Consider the following 18,584-nt stretch of genomic DNA (forward strand, 5'->3'; position numbering starts at 1 on the left):
TTCTTTGGTATTTTCTAGCACATTCTATGTCAACGATACTGCGCATGAAAAAAGTATCGATACAGTCGAAAACATGCACACAAGTGGCAACGCTAGCAAACCAGAAAACAATACTTAAAAAACTGCGAAAAATAATACAAGTTTGTAAAGTTTAGCTAAAGGCGAAGTTTGACATAAAATGCAGTAAGTGCATTGTGTTTATATATGTGTATATAGCGAATACAGTTGGTTGAGCGTCTTTTTGCATATTGCAGGTCGTACGACGGCCCCGATCAAAATCATTTGCACAAATCGGAGCAGCGGGCGGTCTTTGCGCATCCAGCGACACATCCTTGGTTGCTCGACGGAATGCCATGGATGCTGGCAACAACGAATGCACCACAGCCCGGCGGTGTCATGCAATTCGGCTCAAATGCTAACTATAACATTGAGACTGATCCACAATGCGGCAAGTGGCAGCAGAAGCGCAAATCTCTGGAGCAACTAGCCTCCGGGCTGTAAGCATAGAAATTATATATTTATATATATGTATTCTCTACATAGATACTTTTCTTTACTAGACCTCCAAAACAGTTGATAACCGAGGAACGAATAACGGCGCACTTTAGTGGTCTACAAATTTCTGGAGATGCAAACGGTGTCGGCTCAGTTCGCACAGTGGGTAACAATAACAGTGTGCCAAGTGTAAATGGAGGATTAGCTACCGATGATATACCCTCAACCAGTACGGGAAAAACACATCATCCAAATCCGGCCTATCAGATGGCAGCTATGGAACTAGAACAGAAACTGCGCAACGCCAATCGAATTGTGATCTGTGATGAGCTGAAACAGGGCGTCACTCCAATTTCAGCACCGTGCGTTGTACCACCCGAATGGCTACTTAAAACAATTCCAAGGCCGTGTACAGCTTTGGTGCCATGGCAACCGTCACCCTTGCAACTACCTCAGTCGCAATCGCTGCCCAAGGAGCAGGTTCGAGTCCGACCCCCAAATTCACCAACAGTGGGTACACTGCCTGCAGGCGTGCATCTCGATGATTATGACGATGAGCTGGAGTTCTTTGAGAATAACAATACATGCAATGTGAATTTAAATAAGTCTGATGAGCAAATGGATGAGGACCTGTAGCTGTAATAAGTTATAGTGAAGGGTGGATATGTTTATAGTGTGCATAAGCAAAAAGTAGATTTAGCAGCATGTCTGTTTATAATTTGATTAATTTTACGATAACAATATTCATATGTATTCATACGTAAGTGTTTTTTTCATTTTATTCACATTAAAAGTATATTGAATGTATTTTGTGTATTTGGGAGAAGACCTGGTAACCCTGTCTGGACATTAACAGCTGTTAACTGCCACAATGGCACTTTACATAGATTGGAGACGGAAATAACCCCTGTATTGCTCAATTGCGGAAATAGTTATCTACATTTGACCAAATTAGTTAAGAAAAATAGTAAATATCAGATTATTACTGACAGTTCTGACTTGAGAAGACAAGCTGTCTTAGAATTCACTTTTCTGTTATAAATTTAAATTATCTTAAAACTAGATCGTAATGTTAACAAAGGCGTTTTCAGCTCTGTACGTTTTGTGGACATTCTGTTAGGACTTAACATAACGTTAATAAAAGAGAAGCCATTTTTACAGTTCTCTGCTCACGGTCACACTAGTCAGTCGCAGTTCAATTTTCATCAAGTGCGGGTGTATTTTGCGGACGTGTTGTGACGACGTATTAAAAACTTCGATAAGTGCTAAAAATGGGTAAAAAATACAAAATCTCTCATTTCAACGTATTTTGCCAAGTGTGCAAACTGTATTGCGAGCTCCAGATGCAAGAAATTTTGCACAAATTAAGCGGCACTGATTACAGATTTAATTAATTATGAGCCACATATGTACATACATACATGCATGGATGTTAATTGTACGTGTGTGTGTATTTACGGGTATATATGTATGACTGTGTGAGTGAAGTGAACAGTGCGGGGCATATGTATGCATGTATGTATGTACGGCCGGGTCGTTATATATAAATATATACATTTCTATATGTATGTAGCAGATATACATCTATATAAACACAAATATGCATATAGACATATACATACGTATTAATTATAATTAAAATGAGTGTAATTTGGAGACGCAAAAACAAAAACAAAAACAATAAGATCTAACCAGAACGATGTCGGCTTCGTCGTTCGCTAGTTTCTTAGTAGCGTGGTGACGCTTACATATCTAAAAAAAAAGTCACCACTAACAATAACAAGATATACTCAGTAGGAAAATCGGATTAAACCAGCTAGCAGAGAGTAAACGTGTAACAATCGGAACACAAACGCTCAAGTGCAAAATTAGAATATTTATTACAAGTTCATGGGGAAGCAATGTGAAATGCCAAATTCTCATGTATGTGCCTGTGTCGTGGCTGGAGGGGCAATGTGATAAGTGAGCTTTTATATTGATGCCGCTGTTGCTGTCGTTTGTCGTATGACAAAATACGCCAAATAGATGCAACCCATATTCACATCATATTTATGGAAGCGACACGCAGGCAGGTACCGATCCCAACGCTACGTTACGACTGAATACACCACAGGTTTTTTTCTTTTCGTTGACCTGTGAAATAATAGCAGAACTAGAAGCACCAGCAGCAGCGGAGCAGTGGCGCACATGTGGGTGCTAGCCGAATCCCCCAACGAAATTAAAGCCGAGCCCCTGACGTAGCACAGAAGTAGGCAGGCAAGCAGGCTATCTGCTTGGTTGGTAGTTGAGAAGCGTGGTGAATTTTACACAAAACATAACAAAAGCCCACCATGTTGAGTTCCACTCGGCTTGCCTTGGCGGCACGGTACATTCTGCTCTGTGGCTCTGGTTTTAGTCGTCTTCTTCGTGTGTGGGAGTATACAAGCAAGCGTGTGCTACGCATAGCGCATAAGAGCGCCCGTAACTTTGCGTGCGTGTGTATATGTTCAATTTTCGCTGCTAGCTCAATTTGTATGAAGTAATAAAGGCTGTCTGCAATTAGTATTTCGTTGCGCGTCGTGTTAGCGAAAGGAAAAAAAAAACAATAACAAACAAGTGCACTGGCTGTAATTTTCATGCATCTTTAAGTTTGTTTCTCTCTATCTTTTTCTCTGATTACAGCAAATAATTAAAAGTGAAAAGTGGCAAAGTGAAAAAAGGAGAAGAACAACAAATAAACCGTAAGCAGCGCTGATTAGAGCGCTCATAAACGAAGAGAACGAGGCGTGCCAAGTTTTTAAAGTACAAGTGCAAATTAAACCAACATATTTCGTGGCGATGTCCACCGCCGAAACGGGGTCGTCGCCTGGCAAAAGCAACAGCAACAATAACAACAGCGTCGCTGCAGGCGGCAATGCGAATCCGAAAGGTGTGCAGCGCCGACAATTGGTGAGTAATTGAACTAACTGTAGCAACAACAAATAGAAGGAAAAATTAAGAGCTAACGTACGTTTTGTATTGATATGCCAAAAGAAAATCATTAGGGAGGTGGAAGATTGCGTATGCCGTTATTGTCATTGTAATCGGCAATTGTAAGCTATCATTAGCAATCTATATAAATAAATGCACGCTCATTCACTTACTCACTCAAGTTCTATCTCCCACACACACACACACATATACAAACAAGACCACCTCACTCACAAACAGAAACAACAAGAGATGGTGAGCCGTGCAGCGGCACTGCGCCCGTTGAGCACTGAAGCTCAACTGATTCCGCCGCATGACCAAAAGCAGTTTCTTTGCCATTTTGTTTGTTTGTTGCTGTTCGCATTTCGCATTTTTAATTTGGATTTTTTTATTTTATGTTATGTGTGTGTCTCTCGCACTAGTATCGTCGTAGATAACAGCCGTAGCAGATTTACATATTTATATGCGAATGGCTGTGTGTGTGTGTTTGTGGTGTGGTGTGTAAGCACGGTCACACTACATTTCTAGTGATTATTTGAGCACTTCTTTGTGTGGTGTGGTCTGTCTCTCTCTTTCCCTCGCTCTCTTTCATATTGTATGTTTGTTGTATCTTGTATTCACTTTGCTTGTGCATTTGATTAGCACCAAATTGGGACAGCAGCTGTTGCTGCCGCTCGTTGGCCAGGCCAACAACAGCAAACAGCAATAACAACAACATGCACCTTTTACCTTCCCATCATCCGTGTGCTGCCTTTGGCAATGTCATCTAAATTCATGAATATTTTAGTGCGCTCATCGCGACATAAGTACAATTGTACAAATATACATACATACATATATACGTATATACGTTGCGTGGTTGCGTGGCTTTTTAAAGGCAGGAAGCACGCTTTTTCTGGTTCTTGGTATTTTTTGTTAGAGATGAGCTAGCTTTACACAGGAAGAACAAACCATATTAGTATTTTGTCCATCAGCAGAAGTATACTGAAAATGATATAGTCGAAAAATCTATATTAATTAACGTTCTTATATTATTCATATTAAATTCTTGAACGTTTTAACTGCAGAATTAAAGACAAAAAAACATAATACGTTAAATATGTTTAAATTCTGTATTTTACAAGTGCTTCGACTAGTCTTTTATACACAAAAAGTTAAGAATAAAGCTTTTCTTATATTGTCAATTTTACATACAGATATTTACATATGAAAATGTAATTTATTGTAAATTTAATATTCACCACGATAGCCCTTGGCAGTTTAACCGCATATTCAGTGTGATTTTCACCTCGATAGATTTAACATTAAGCAAGCTGAACACGCTCTCATCTCTAGTCGTGTGTTAGATTCAACTCTTGTGGCTTATGAAAAATTTATATCAAAAGTGACTAACCCAATCCCAGAGAGCACATGCTACAAACGCACATTTATCGCAGCTTGGTAGTGTTTGTGTATATGTGTTTGTAGATAGCTAACAGCAATTTCGTTGAGGAGCTCCGCATGTGACAGTGGCGGCCGTTCGCAATTAGCACCTTAATAGAATACATTAAGCTTAACCAAACGGCAATCTGGCAAGGTAGCCGGTTAGTGTTGCGTTCGGTGACGCCACACATCAAAACAACAAAAGCATCTGAATCAGTAACAACAACTCGGACCACTTGACTGCCGACTTATGTTCGCACAACACACACACACATTCACAAACACAAAAGAGACACGCACTTTTATGCTGTGTTGTCGTATTTTTTTCTACCTGTCGATTGTCCACTGGCGTTGCCAGACATTTGGCAGCCAAAACAAGCTTTTTCTGTCTGACAACAATAACCAACCAGAAAAACAACAACAAACGTTTAGAACACGCCAAACAAGTTTCTGCATTGGAGTGGAGCAGGCGATCGGTGGAAGCCGGGCGTACGGACGTGCAGTCAGAAAATCACTTAAAAAGGACATAAAATACACACCGACCAAATGAGGACAGTCCCACGAAAATAGAAAAATAAAAAAACGTTTATAGATTTTTTCAATACAAGCCCACCACAGCTGAGATTTACAGAGTTGCTAAAATGCAAAAATAACTCAAAGCTACAGACAAACATGCAAATACACATATTCCTGTGAGTGTATGTGACAGTGGATATCCATACATATGTATGTGTAGTGGTTCTTGTTAATAAAGATGATGGGCGCTAAACGCAACAGTCGTTTTGACTACCGCCCGCCAGCCGGCGCTGCATCATATACCATAAATACACATACACGCACATAGACGACATATACACATTCAATATTATTCAAAGTGCAAGGCCGGTGCATGCGCACAGAAAGGAGACAGCAACAGGAGCTCACTCTGCCTGCCGCTGTCGACAATACGATTTCCATTGCCCTTTACAAAATGCATGCGAAATCTGCTGCCCTAAAGGCGCCCTCATCAACAATAGCGTACGGGTGGTGGTGGTGCACTTAGCTTTGCCGCCGAAACTGCCAGAAAAATACGACCATGAGATTGAAAGCAGCCGCAGCACTCAAATCAGCTCAATGCGTCGCCTTCCGAGACGAGCAAGCGAATGAAAACGAAATGATATGAACGACGAACTTTAAACGAATGGGTCGAGCCCAACTCGACGGCCAAAGGTGCGCGAGAGCGGCAGAAAATGAGAGAGAGCTTGCTGTGGTGAATAGAGTGAACGGCCGATAATGTGGTGTATAGAGCAACTGTGATTCATTTGATGGCATCAGTAGCAGCAGTGACTGCGTTAGCTAAAGCGACGTCAGCTGAGGAACAGGCCACAGCGTTGACGCCGCCCTCTGTGTATATTTTTAGGCATTTACTCGGTGTTCCGACTCCCGGTTAGCCATTTATTAATGTGTTCCGTTCTCTCTTTCTCTTCCACAACAGCGCGAGCGCAAGCAGCGCAAACTTTACCTTGAGGAATGTTTACTAGGTGATGATGACGCTGAAGGCGCGCGAGGCTTCAGTGTTGCCGAAAAGCTCGAATCATCCAAGTTCGCGCAGGCCGGTATGGTACGGGAGATGCGTGGTTGCGACCTCACAGTTTCGTAAGTACAAATTCACCATTTTACGTCGATCGGAAATAGTTCCAATATTTATTGCAAAGTGTCCTGCTTAGTCGCCTTTCATTTGGACTTTAAGCTTTTTCAGATTCAGTAAAATGTAACAAGTTCTCGTAAGCTTTGTGCTATGGGAATTTCCAATAATATTCTGAAAATAAATTATTTAAAACTGAACTGAATTAGTTTAAGATAAGTTTTCTCGATACTGTGGCTAACATTGTTGATATTTTTATCGATCCTCTTTTAGTTTCCTGCAGCAACATGGTTTCAATATACCTTTGCTGTTCAGGGAGAAAAACGGTTTGGGGCTGCGCATGCCCGATGCCCAAGAGTTCACAGTGAACGATGTCCGTCTGTGCGTGGGCTCGCGGCGCCTGCTGGACGTAATGGATGTCAATACGCAGAAGAATCTGCAGATGACGATGAAGGAGTGGCAGCAATACTATGATAATCCGCAAAAGGATCGACTGCTAAATGTTATATCCTTGGAATTCTCACATACCCGACTCGATCATTTTGTCCAGAGTCCAGAGATTGTGCGACAGATCGACTGGGTGGATGTGGTATGGCCCAAACAACTGAAAGATGCACAAAAAGAAGGCACCAATCTGTTGGGCGGCATGATGTATCCCAAAGTGCAAAAGTATTGCCTGATGTCCGTTAAGAACTGCTATACAGATTTCCACATTGACTTTGGCGGCACCTCTGTTTGGTATCACATATTGAAGGGCAGCAAAGTGTTCTGGCTAATCCCACCCACCGATCGCAACTTGCAGCTGTATGAGAAATGGGTCCTGTCAGGCAAACAGGCGGATATATTCTTTGGCGACACGGTCGAGAAGTGTGCACGCGTCTATCTTACAGCTGGCAATACGTTCTTTATACCCACCGGCTGGATACATGCAGTCTATACGCCTACCCAATCTCTGGTCTTCGGTGGCAATTTTTTGCACTCCTTTGGCATTGTCAAGCAGCTGAAGACGGCCAGCGTGGAGGATAACACGAAGGTGCCACAAAAGTTTCGTTATCCATTTTTCACCGAAATGTTGTGGTATGTCCTAGCACGCTATGTCTACACACTGCTCGGCCACTCTCATCTGGAGGGCGAGCCGTCGGCCAGTGAGATCGAAATGTCCGCCCGCCCACACACCCATCTTACCCACTACGAGCTCTTTGGGCTCAAGGAGATTGTCATGTATTTGTACGATCTGCCGCCTCAGAAGAAGAATGTGCCCAGTCTTGTCTTGGATCCGGTTGCACTCATCAAGGATGTGCGCACGCTGGTCGAGCGACATTGCAAGGACCAACAGGATATGGCTGTGACGGGCATGTCTGTCTTACGGCCCGCCACCGAGCATCAGACACTCTTTCAGCTGTACGATCGCACTCGCGTCAAGCAGGAGATCAAACAGGAGATTGCACGCAAAAATGCGGAGGTCATACGCGAACAACAGCAGCTGGAGGCGGCCAGGGAGGCTGAGTCAGAGGCTGGCCAGGGCGGACACAACAGCTCGAGCAATGGCTGCAACAGCAGCAACAACTCCTCCAGCGGCAACAACAATAACAATAGCTACAGCAGCCAGGGCGTAGAGTACAGCAACGGAGTGCTGAAGAAGGAGCAGCTGGAGAATGGCTCATCCACAGGACATGGCACGCAACAAGGTGTGTATCCTAATGTGGAAGATCAATTTATTTTAAACTATTCGTTTGTTGTCTTAAATATTTAAACCCTTCCGCTTCTGAAACTTTCAGATGTAGTCTAAGGGCTAACTTATTAATTCACATACTTAATCCTTGCAAATTGATTTGCAGAAGCTACCTTTGTGCTGCCCACGGACACGCTGAAGTATCGACCCCCTAAGAAGATGCATTTGGCCAATGCTGTGGCCGCTGCTGCCAGCAACAGTAGCCACAACAACAACAGCCAAGTCCATAGCAACAGTCCCACAAATGTGGGCAGTAATAATAATGCCGTCAGCGTCGTAGCCACCTGCTCCAGCTATGTGGATGGCGGCATGGCTGCAACGCTGGACAACTGCCCGTCGCCGGGTGAGGCGGGCGCCAAGCTGTCGCCACATTTGACGGGCACCGGACAGCCGAGACGACGGCGCACGCGCTGCAAGAACTGCGCCGCTTGTCAGCGCTCCGATTGCGGCACCTGTCCCTTCTGCATGGACATGGTCAAGTTCGGCGGTCCTGGACGGGCCAAACAGACATGCATGATGCGGCAGTGCCTGTCGCCCATGCTGCCAGTGACAGCGCAGTGTGTCTATTGTCACCTGGATGGCTGGCGGCAGACGCCAGTGTCGCCCCAAACTAAGCAGCTGGCTTCGCTGGAGGGTCCTTCGGCCCTGATGGAGTGTTCCGTTTGCTATGAAATCGCTCATCCGGACTGTGCGTTATCCCAGCTGGATGGCACCGACGATGCGGCCGATGCCAAGGGCATTGTCAATGAGGATCTGCCCAATAGCTGGGAGTGCCCCAGTTGCTGTCGCTCTGGCAAGAATTACGATTACAAGGTGAGTAGCTGAACTTATTTCTATTGTTATATATCAATTATTTCATTAACATTGGTTGCAAATTAAAATAACAGATTGCGGGTTCATATTAGATTTATGTTGGTAGCTAATTCACATTTTATAAATATATTTAAATATTTATAACATAATTGAAGCTCAACTGCAAATCCTGTGAGTTTTAGGGTCTTCAACTGCTTATCATAACATTAGTAAGTTAAGGCATCATTTTTAGAGCATTCAATTGCTTAACATAACATTAGTATGTTGAGGTAACATTTATAAGCATCAACTGTTTAACATAAAATTAGTATGTTGAGGTAACATTTTTAAAGCATTCAACTGTTTAACATAACATTAGTATGTGAGGTAACATTTTTAAAGCATTCAACTGTTTAACATAACAGTATGTTGAGGTAACATTTTTAAAGCATTCAACTGTTTAACATAACATTAGTATGTTGAACCAGCATTCTGAAAGCAATCAACTGCTTAACAGAAATCGGCATGTTATTTGTATGGTTTAACGCTGAACAGCCTGCTAACTGCTAAAATTATATACTAACGGATTAAATAAACAAGATAATTACAGCAGTCTAACATCACTTAACTGCCTAATAAAATAAACACAGATTACTCTGTGACCCATCCATTGGCTTTACGGAAAGTGACGCTGTGTTTGCTAATTAATTGTTTTTTTTTTTTTAACTTACAATTGCAGCCGCGACATTTTCGGGCACGTCAAAAGTCATCGGAGGTGCGACGCGTTTCCGTTTCTCATGGCAACAGTGCGACCGAGGGTCAGGAGGGAGCTGGAGGTGCTGGCGCCGGTAACATTTTGCCGCCGCCCGTTGGTCAATACAATGATTTTGTGTTTACCAGCGAATCGGAAATGGAGTCGAGTGGCATGCATACGACCCACTGGAAGCACGGCCTCAAGCGCCATCATCAGCTGGAGGTGAAGACGGAACGCAACAATAGCTGTGACACGCCCTCTCCGGGAATATCGCCAAATGCGTCGCAATTGCTTGGCGAGAAAGTGAAGCGGCGCAAGAGCGACGATGGCACCAGCGTCAGCAGCAGCATGCACGAGAGCAACGATGCGCCCTGCTCCAGTTCCATGGATGCTACAGGTGGAGCTGGCACTGGTGCCGCATCAAGTGGACATGGAAGTGGCGGCGGTTCACGCAAAAAGAACTCCATACGCTCACAGCTGGCGCAACAGATGCTCAACTCGTCGTCGCGGGTGTTGAAGAAGCCCCAGTATGTGGTGCGTCCTGCACCCACATCCAGCTCTACGCTGGCCAGTTCTGGTTTGAGCAACGGCACCAGCAATGGGCTCAACAATGGCGCCGGCACAAGTGGTGCAGCGGGCTCAGTTGGCACTATCAGTAGTGGAGCTTGCGGTGCTGGTGGAACATCTGTGAACAGCAATGGTGCCAATGGACACAGCCATCATCACACGCATCATGCTGGTGGCAACAGTCACAGTCACAGTCACAGTCATAGCCACAGCCACAGCCACAGCCACAGCCATAGCCATAGCCACAGTCACAGTCATAGCAGTAGCAGCGCACACAATTTGGCCCTGGATCCTACTGTACTTAAGATAATATTCCGTTATCTGTCGCCCGAGACGCTCGTCACGTGTTGCTCGGTGTGCAAGGCATGGTCAAATGCCGCTGTCGATCCTGATCTCTGGAAGCGCATGAATTGCGCTGAGCTTAAAATATCCGCCTCCCTGTTAACGGCCATTGTGCGCCGGCAACCGGAGCATTTGATCTTGGACTGGACGCAGCTGGCCAAGCGACAACTGGCCTGGTTGGTGGCTCGCCTGCCCGCTCTTAAGAATCTCTCCTTGCAGAATTGTCCCATCCAGGCGGTGCTGGCGCTGCACACCTGCCTCTGCCCGCCGTTGCAAATACTCGACTTGAGTTTTGTGCGCGGCTTGAATGATGCGGCCATCAGGGATATACTGTCGCCACCTAAGGACTCGCGTCCGGGTCTAAGTGATTCAAAGACGCGGCTACGCGATCTCAAAACCCTGAAGCTAGCCGGCACAGACATTTCGGACGTGGCTGTGCGCTATATAATGCAATCGTTGCCACATTTAAAACATTTGGATCTCTCCTCGTGCCAGCGCATTACCGACGCAGGTGTGGCACAGATTGGCACCTCGCCCACGGCCATTGGACGCCTGGCAGAACTTAATTTGAGCGCCTGTCGTCTGGTATCGGAAAACTCGCTGGAGCATCTCTCGAAGTGCGAGAGTCTTATCTGGCTGGACTTGCGGCATGTGCCGCAGGTGAGCACACAATCGGTAATACGGTTTGCCAGCAATTCCAAGCATGATCTATGTGTCAAGGACATCAAATTGGTGGAGCGTCGCAGGCTTTCCTTAACCCATAACTGGCGTGATTGAGGACCGACCAGCAGGCAGCAGAGGCGACGGCAGCGGCAATTATGTACATTCACTGTCTGAATCCGAGGCAGATCTATGGATACCCTGTGGACTGGGCTAAGGGCAACTCACACACACACACTCACACACTCACTTTGTTCGCACACAACTTTTGACTCGTGTTTAGTTGTTAAGTCTCTACTTTTTTGTAATTTTCATAATGTTTTGGGGCATGTTCAGCTTTACGCTAGGGAACTGTATTTATTGTCAGCACACAAGGAACTTCCTCACCCAACCCGCCAGAGTAACAACTTAAGCTAAACCGTCAGAGCAACTCAAATATGTAGCAATAGACAATTTCAAATTAAAAGAAAACCAAAGAATTATGTTTATAAACCAGAAAATAGAGCAAGCAAAGTAATAAAACAAAGGCTACGCCCTTCGCATTGCATATATCGATTATTGTACAGTAAAAACTAGCGGAAAAAGACATGAGTGCTGTCTAGTGTTTTAGAAGACCCAAAAATATTAATGTATACCCATTGCTGAAGAAATTTTAACTGTTTTTAAAACTTACATAAAATCAAAGTGTCTAAAAAATACGAGATGAAAATTGGAAGAGATTGCATGAGATACATATTCAAAAATCGAAAAGTGTGATCAGACATAGGATTCGATTGAACAAAGAGATAAATTCTCAGTATGTTAAATGTGCAATAATTTATAGGGTATTATGAGCACTATGAACAATGCGAAGGGTATCTTGAATTGCGGCGTTGCCGAATTTTTTAAAATGCAATTAACGTAGATTTTATATTTAATTCAATTTTGTTCATTTCCTTTAAGCATATGTTAAACAATAAGTAGATAAGATAAGAAGAGGTGTACACTCACACATATATATATATATATATATATATATATATATATATATATATATATATATATATATATATATATATATATATATATATATATATATATATATGTAAGATATACCATATACAATAAGTACAGACATATGAGTATATATATTAGCATTCCCGAGCATGGATCATATAGTGTGTGTGTTAATGGCTTATTCAATTGCAAATCGGAATCTGAGTGTCATATATATATATATACCTATACATATACATATACATATTGTATCTAAGCACATTTAAGGATGCTAATCTTTTAGAGAGCACACGCACTTAGACATAGCTACAAAGCAGGAATTAAACTTAGCTTGGTTAAAAACTCGTCACGCTATTAACTGCAGTTGATTTTTAGATCGATATATATATATGCATGTATATCTATATAGTATACACTCCGAACAAGTCTGCCCCGACTAGCGTACCATATTTCCTCAGCCTTTCTCTCCCCAGTAGAAGCTCAAAGATTAGGCACATTTCTAAGGCACGACAGAAATATCGAAAAATATATAAGCATAGTGATAAAGTGGCTAAAAAATATTTAGTTTATATACATATATATAAACACTATATATATATCTATATACATTTATGTATTTGTGTGAGCAAATAAGAATTATACATGTACACCTACATACATACGTATATTAATGTTTTACAACAATTATAATAAATAGTTCATAATGTTTAAAATATATTAAAATAAATGCGTTTTTATCTCCATTCGAAACGTGACTAATTATACATAAAAATGCACAAGCTTTTATCATATAAAATGAACTCATTAATGATTCATTTAATAAAATTAACTTATTCACTTGTGAATAATTTGAATCATTAATGATTCATTTAGAAACCGATTCCTTTTAAAGTATTTAAAATTAAATAATTTCTTATCAGAATGAATACGCTTTGAATTAATTAAAAATTTATAATTTCTAACTCATTTAAAAACAATTAATTTTTAATTCATTTAAAAATCAACTTTTATTTTGGTTACAAATTGTTCTTTTTTTTTAAATTCATAACTAAAAATTAAATTGTTCCTGATAATTTGATAATTTGGAATTGCATTTTTTTAACTATTTAAAAATGATTCATTTAAGACTCAAACAAAAACGCTTCATTTTTGATTGAATCCAAAATGATTCATTTTAGATTCAATCTAAAGTGATTCATTTTTTAGAATCCAAAATGATTCATTTTAGATTCAATCCAAAGTGATTCATTTTTTATTGAATCTAAAATGATTCATTTTAGATTCAATCCAAAATTATTCATTTTATTTCAATCATTTCAATCAAAAATAAATTTCAAAATAATATTTGCTACTTGAACAATAAACACAACAAATTTAAAATTTTTACATCTCTTTTATTTGATATTTCTTGAATTGCAAAATAAATGAATATCCAAAACAGTTTAGATATATTTTGAAATTAACTTAAACAAAGTCTATGTAGATATATGACAATATATTACTGTAATGATCGTAATTCTAGTAATTTAAAAAGAACCTTCTTATGTTTTTATGTAAATCCTTAAATCAACTCCACTCTGAACTAATTTAAAGAGTTGATCCATTGTGAATTTTAGTATTTAGCTGATTTGTAGTCGGGTTCATCGCCGCCACCGCCTCCACTGCCACCTCCGTCCCTGGGCAGCTTGCGTTTCTGTATGATGCCCTGTAAAAAAGATGTATATGAAAAGTGGTAACTGGATTCTTCTTATATTAGGTAAAAGCGCACCTGAATCTTTTGCCACTCCCGATCGAGTTCGGCTTTTTCGTTCTTCTCGGTTTTGTTTTTGCGCGTCTTGCGACCGTCTTGCATCTTGACTCCGTATTGGAAGGCTGCCTTAGGCAGCGCTTCCTTCGTGCTCATATAGTCCGAGTACTCCTCCTGCGTATCGAAGTCCCAGCGACCGATCGGTCCCTTCTTGTTACCCAAGTCCATTTTGGTGTAGTCCACCTCATCATCTGAATCATCAATGGCATCATTCATCTCTTCCAGACCCGGATAGCATTCGGCATAGCCCTCTGGCTCATTGGCAAAACGTGATGCCATCGCTTTGGATATCTTTGGAGGCGGCGGTATATTTGTTATTACCGGCTCCGGCTCAGCGGGGGCGTCACCAAAGTAGGATTGAGTCGTGGCAGGCTTCGGCTGATGGCGATCACTGCGAGAGTTTGAGGGTTGATAATCGCCCACATCATCATAGATGCTATCGCCAAGAGTTTTCGCGGATTTGTTGCCACTGCTAGTGTTCGGCATTAAACCGCCGCCAGCGCCAGCTGTGGCGCCGCTGTGGTTGTTGCTGCTGCGCACATGCTCCACTTCCTTCTCATAGAACAGTGGCTTATCCTTGTCTCGTTTCTTGTTCTTCTTATTGCGTCCACCGGCTCGCAGATAGCTCAGAATCTGTGACAACTTATTGATAACAATATCGTTGGTGGTCAGCGTGGCAATGTCCTCACGTGCCACAGGAACCTCATACTTTGAGCGCTTCAGCGTTGTCGGTATGTCCATGTCCATTTCATCCTCCATGTCAATCACATAGGCCATGCGCCCGGGCGCAAACAGCTCATTGCGGGGCACCTCCTTGGAGCGTCGCGCCTGTATGAGGTTATATATGTTGCGAGCCATGGCACCATTGATGGCATTTATATCCTCCGCTTCCCGACGTTCTGCCTCCAGTTGCTCTGCAGCAGCTGCTGCTTCCGCCAGCTTTTCACGCGCCAAGGCAGCTGCTAGTTCCTCCTCTTCAGCCTCCTTGCAGTGCAGCTCGGAGCGCACCTTCTGCAGCAGGGCATAATCGAGACCCTTCACCAAATGAGTATGCTTCATGTCACCGCCCAAGAACTTGGACTCCTGTATGATGCGACGTCTGCGCTCCGCTGCATCTACGCCGGATTTCATATCTGGCGCTACGGCTCGATAGGCATTTGTGCTGCTGCCATGACCGGGCGTACTGGCATTCTGATAATCCGGATTGGCATTGTCTCGACGCTCGCGTGCACGATCTCTGTACTTTTCCGACAGCTCCTGCAGCTTGACATCCTCCTGCTTTTTGAGTGCTGCATAGAAGTTCTTCTTTTTGCGGCGCAGATCATTGCGTTCGCTACTGCTTTGACTCTTCTTCTTTTCACCGACTGCAGTGGGCGTGGCAAACTGGGCGCTGGCAAGGTAACCGCTGCCTGCGCTGCTGCTCGAGGAACCAGGTGGCGGGGCACGCGGCGTGGCCAGCAGCTTACGAAAATCATCGTTTGTGAGGCGCACCGAAGGCGGTGCTTCCAAATGTGCATCGGACATGGAAGGAAATTAATTAATTTCCGTTTATGTAGCTTTAGAATAAGTTTTTGTAATATTGATGTATTTTTCTTTCTGCTATATAAACGATTATTGTACACATATATCGATTGTTAAACTATAGGACTGTTATCAGCTGTTAATTAACAGAATCACTGTGTTCAATTGATCAAAAGTCTATAGCTAAAATATTTACAAGAATGTAACAAAAAATTACGGGAAATTCGCAAATTATATGCCAGAATGTTATATTAAGTCAGATTAGTTTAATTTTCTTTTGAATATTTGACAAGCCCCATATATGTTAATAACATGCCAATGTTAAAGTTATGTCTGGTGATAAATAACAGCTGACAAAACCAGGGCTGCAGCATACTGTAAAAATATAAACAAAGCAAATGACATATATAAACAGATCATAATAAATTAAAACTCTTAAATGAATTAAATTATACAAAATGCTTCAGTTCCTACGAGGCATGCCCAAAATCGAATTGCATGCCCATCTAAATGGCAGCTTGAATATTGGTAGCATCCGCGAGTTAGCTGCGAAAGTTTACGGCGTGCAGACGAAAGAATTTTCCGCATTATGCGAGCGTTTCATCAAATTCGAGAAGGGCGCCAAATTAGACGAGTGCTTCGAAAAATTTGGCCTCATGCATGAGCTGACAGCAACCAAAGAGGGTCTGGAGAGTGCTACCGAATTGGTCATACGTGATTTTGCCAAGGATAATGTCATATACGTGGAGCTGCGCACCACGCCAAAGTCTAATGAAAATATGTCCAGACGTTCTTATCTGGACACCGTGCTGGGTGTTATTAGGAAGACCAGCGATCTGTATAATATAAAGGTGAAACTGCTGCCGTCCATAAATCGTGCCGAGCCGGTGGACGTGGCTGAGGAAACTGTCGCCTTAGCTGTGGAACTATCCGCAATAGAACCAGATATTATAGTTGGTATTGATTTTAGCGGTAATCCAAATCAGGGCAAATTCAAGGACTTTATGCCCGTATTAAATAAGGCTCGAAACCATGGCCTGAAGCTGGCAATGCACTGTGCGGAAGTGGATAATCCTTTGGAGATTAGAGAGATGCTTCGCTTTGGGATGTCGCGCTGTGGTCACGGCACATATTTATCTGCCTCTGGCTTTGAGTATATGAAGGAGGAAAATATACCCATCGAATGTTGTTTGACGAGCAACGTTAAGTCCGGAACTGTAGCCAACATTGGGGTCCATCATCTCAAGCAGTTAATGGAAGCAGACGCGCCTAAAGTTCTTTGTACTGATGACAGCGGCGTATTCGATACGACATTAACGGATGAGTTCTTCTTGGCAACGGAATCCTTTGGGTTGACTAGGAGTCAGTGCATCGCGCTGACAATGGAGGCGGTGGAGCATGCATTTGCAACCAGAGAAGAGAAACTTATGTTGAAAATGCAGATTTATTCCTATACAAGGCGTCAGAATAAATAAAATGTGTTCTACAAACTTATATTATTATAATATAGAAATGCCAGCTAAAAACGGCTAAGCCTTTGGTTTCTCTTTAAGGTTCTAGCTAAAAAACTCCGAACTCAACTGTTGCTCTCTTGGAGATGTTACTCAACACTGTTATTTACATGTTAACATAACATCTGAACAGCACTGCCCCCAAAGTTGCTTGACTGCAGCTCGTTTTAATACAATAATTGCTTAGAATGAGTCTTGGCCGATGTAGTTGGACATATTATAAGACTTAATGCTAAAGGTTGTTTGTTTTTCGAACCAGTTCTGTTTACTTATGCTTTAAAAATATAAAAACTTTAGGGTCAATTACATTTGTATGTTTATGCTGCAAATCCTGAAAATAAAGCTAAAAAGTCATACACACTTAAATTTACGTCAAGTGCGCATCTCTATCTGGAACAGTGATGTTAAATAACAGAATTAGATTTAACAGACTGTGCTTGTGTGATGCACGCGTGACGGACGTAAACTCACGATGGAACAGCTATACGCGAATAGTTAATAATTAAATTTTTCTATTATACATTTTTTCTTAGATTAGATTAGTATTTAGTCCACTGTCAAAACTTTAATATAAATAATTTTCTCTAATTTAGACCCAAAATTGTAGATTTTATACTAAAATATTGATGTTGCATGGGACAACTTCGTGTCATGTTGGCACACGCGTCCATATCTATGCTGTTATTGACGCGCTCTTATAAGAAAAGTTAACAGTGTTTTCCGCCAGTAATAATTCTCTTGTCCGTGCGTATCGTCGCGTCACTGCGTCGCTTCGTTCGCTGCTGGTATTTTCGCTACGTTGTTTGTGTGTTCGTAAATAATAATTAAGTGTCAAATAATTTTTTAAATAATCAACATAAAATTATTGATGATGATTAGCTACAAAAGCAATTAACCGTTACGCATATGTAAGAAATTACATACAATTGCAAATATAACGCATTTCTATAACGAATTCCGCGCTAATAACAAAAACAATTAGCTATTGTTTAATAACCACAACAACAACAGTGCCCGCATACACAGAAATCGAAAATCTAAGCGCCATTCCGAAAGTCCACAAAAAAGAAGCACAAAGTGCACACAAGTGCTGTTAAAACCGTTGGTGTAGGCGTGCGTGTGCATTGGCGTATGTGTGCGAGTGTGTGTGACCGAGCATGTGTTTGTGATTTTATATGTTGTTGTTACTTAGCCCATTCCGCAATCTAGTTAAAAACACACACATATATAAATGTATATGTGTAATCAAATATTTCAGCATAAACACAAATAATTTTGTTGCAAGGTGCAAACAACTATTAAGCAACAGTTTACAGTTGAAAGGTGAGTAATACAAAAAATATATTATAATAATATGTTGGGAAATCACATATGATGAAAGTACCGTTTCGTTCGTGCTTTTCTCACGTGTG

General features: G+C 41.9%; 4 protein-coding genes and 1 long non-coding RNA gene across 5 annotated transcripts in view; 4 read left to right on the forward strand and 1 right to left on the reverse strand.

The window, feature by feature from the left end:
• Positions 1 to 18: 18 nt before the first annotated feature.
• Positions 19 to 1,185, forward strand: LOC111604792. Its single transcript, XM_023323010.2, has 3 exons — positions 19 to 183; positions 255 to 497; positions 561 to 1,185. The coding sequence occupies exons 1-3, from the start codon at positions 179 to 181 to the stop codon at positions 1,129 to 1,131; spliced, it is 819 nt and encodes a 272-aa protein (XP_023178778.1). The 5' UTR covers positions 19 to 178; the 3' UTR covers positions 1,132 to 1,185.
• A 494-nt stretch (positions 1,186 to 1,679) lies between these two features.
• LOC111604808 (jmjC domain-containing histone demethylation protein 1) lies at positions 1,680 to 12,324 on the forward strand. The gene is made up of 6 exons (XM_023323028.2): positions 1,680 to 1,770; positions 3,157 to 3,423; positions 6,341 to 6,501; positions 6,764 to 8,178; positions 8,329 to 9,035; positions 9,754 to 12,324. The coding sequence occupies exons 2-6, from the start codon at positions 3,313 to 3,315 to the stop codon at positions 11,452 to 11,454; spliced, it is 4,095 nt and encodes a 1,364-aa protein (XP_023178796.2). The 5' UTR covers positions 1,680 to 1,770; positions 3,157 to 3,312; the 3' UTR covers positions 11,455 to 12,324.
• Positions 12,325 to 13,846: 1,522 nt separating this feature from the next.
• LOC111604827 (protein Red) lies at positions 13,847 to 15,754 on the reverse strand. Its single transcript, XM_023323050.2, has 2 exons — positions 14,102 to 15,754; positions 13,847 to 14,038 (listed from the first exon to the last, which is right to left on the reverse strand). The coding sequence occupies exons 1-2, from the start codon at positions 15,662 to 15,664 to the stop codon at positions 13,946 to 13,948; spliced, it is 1,656 nt and encodes a 551-aa protein (XP_023178818.1). The 5' UTR covers positions 15,665 to 15,754; the 3' UTR covers positions 13,847 to 13,945.
• Positions 15,755 to 16,055: 301 nt separating this feature from the next.
• Positions 16,056 to 17,208, forward strand: LOC111604857 (adenosine deaminase-like protein). The gene has a single exon (XM_023323091.1). The coding sequence runs from the start codon at positions 16,120 to 16,122 to the stop codon at positions 17,134 to 17,136; it is 1,017 nt and encodes a 338-aa protein (XP_023178859.1). The 5' UTR covers positions 16,056 to 16,119; the 3' UTR covers positions 17,137 to 17,208.
• A 691-nt stretch (positions 17,209 to 17,899) lies between these two features.
• Positions 17,900 to 18,584, forward strand: part of LOC115482806 — a 78,874-nt gene continuing 78,189 nt past the window's right edge. The window contains exon 1 of the long non-coding RNA XR_003944142.1: positions 17,900 to 18,495. This is a non-coding gene — a long non-coding RNA (uncharacterized LOC115482806). The remainder of the gene's footprint in view (positions 18,496 to 18,584) is intronic.

The sequence above is a fragment of the Drosophila hydei genome, unplaced genomic scaffold, assembly GCF_003285905.1.
Source record: "Drosophila hydei strain 15085-1641.00,03,60 unplaced genomic scaffold, DhydRS2 tig00000063-arrow-pilon, whole genome shotgun sequence".
NCBI lineage: Eukaryota > Metazoa > Arthropoda > Insecta > Diptera > Drosophilidae > Drosophila > Drosophila hydei.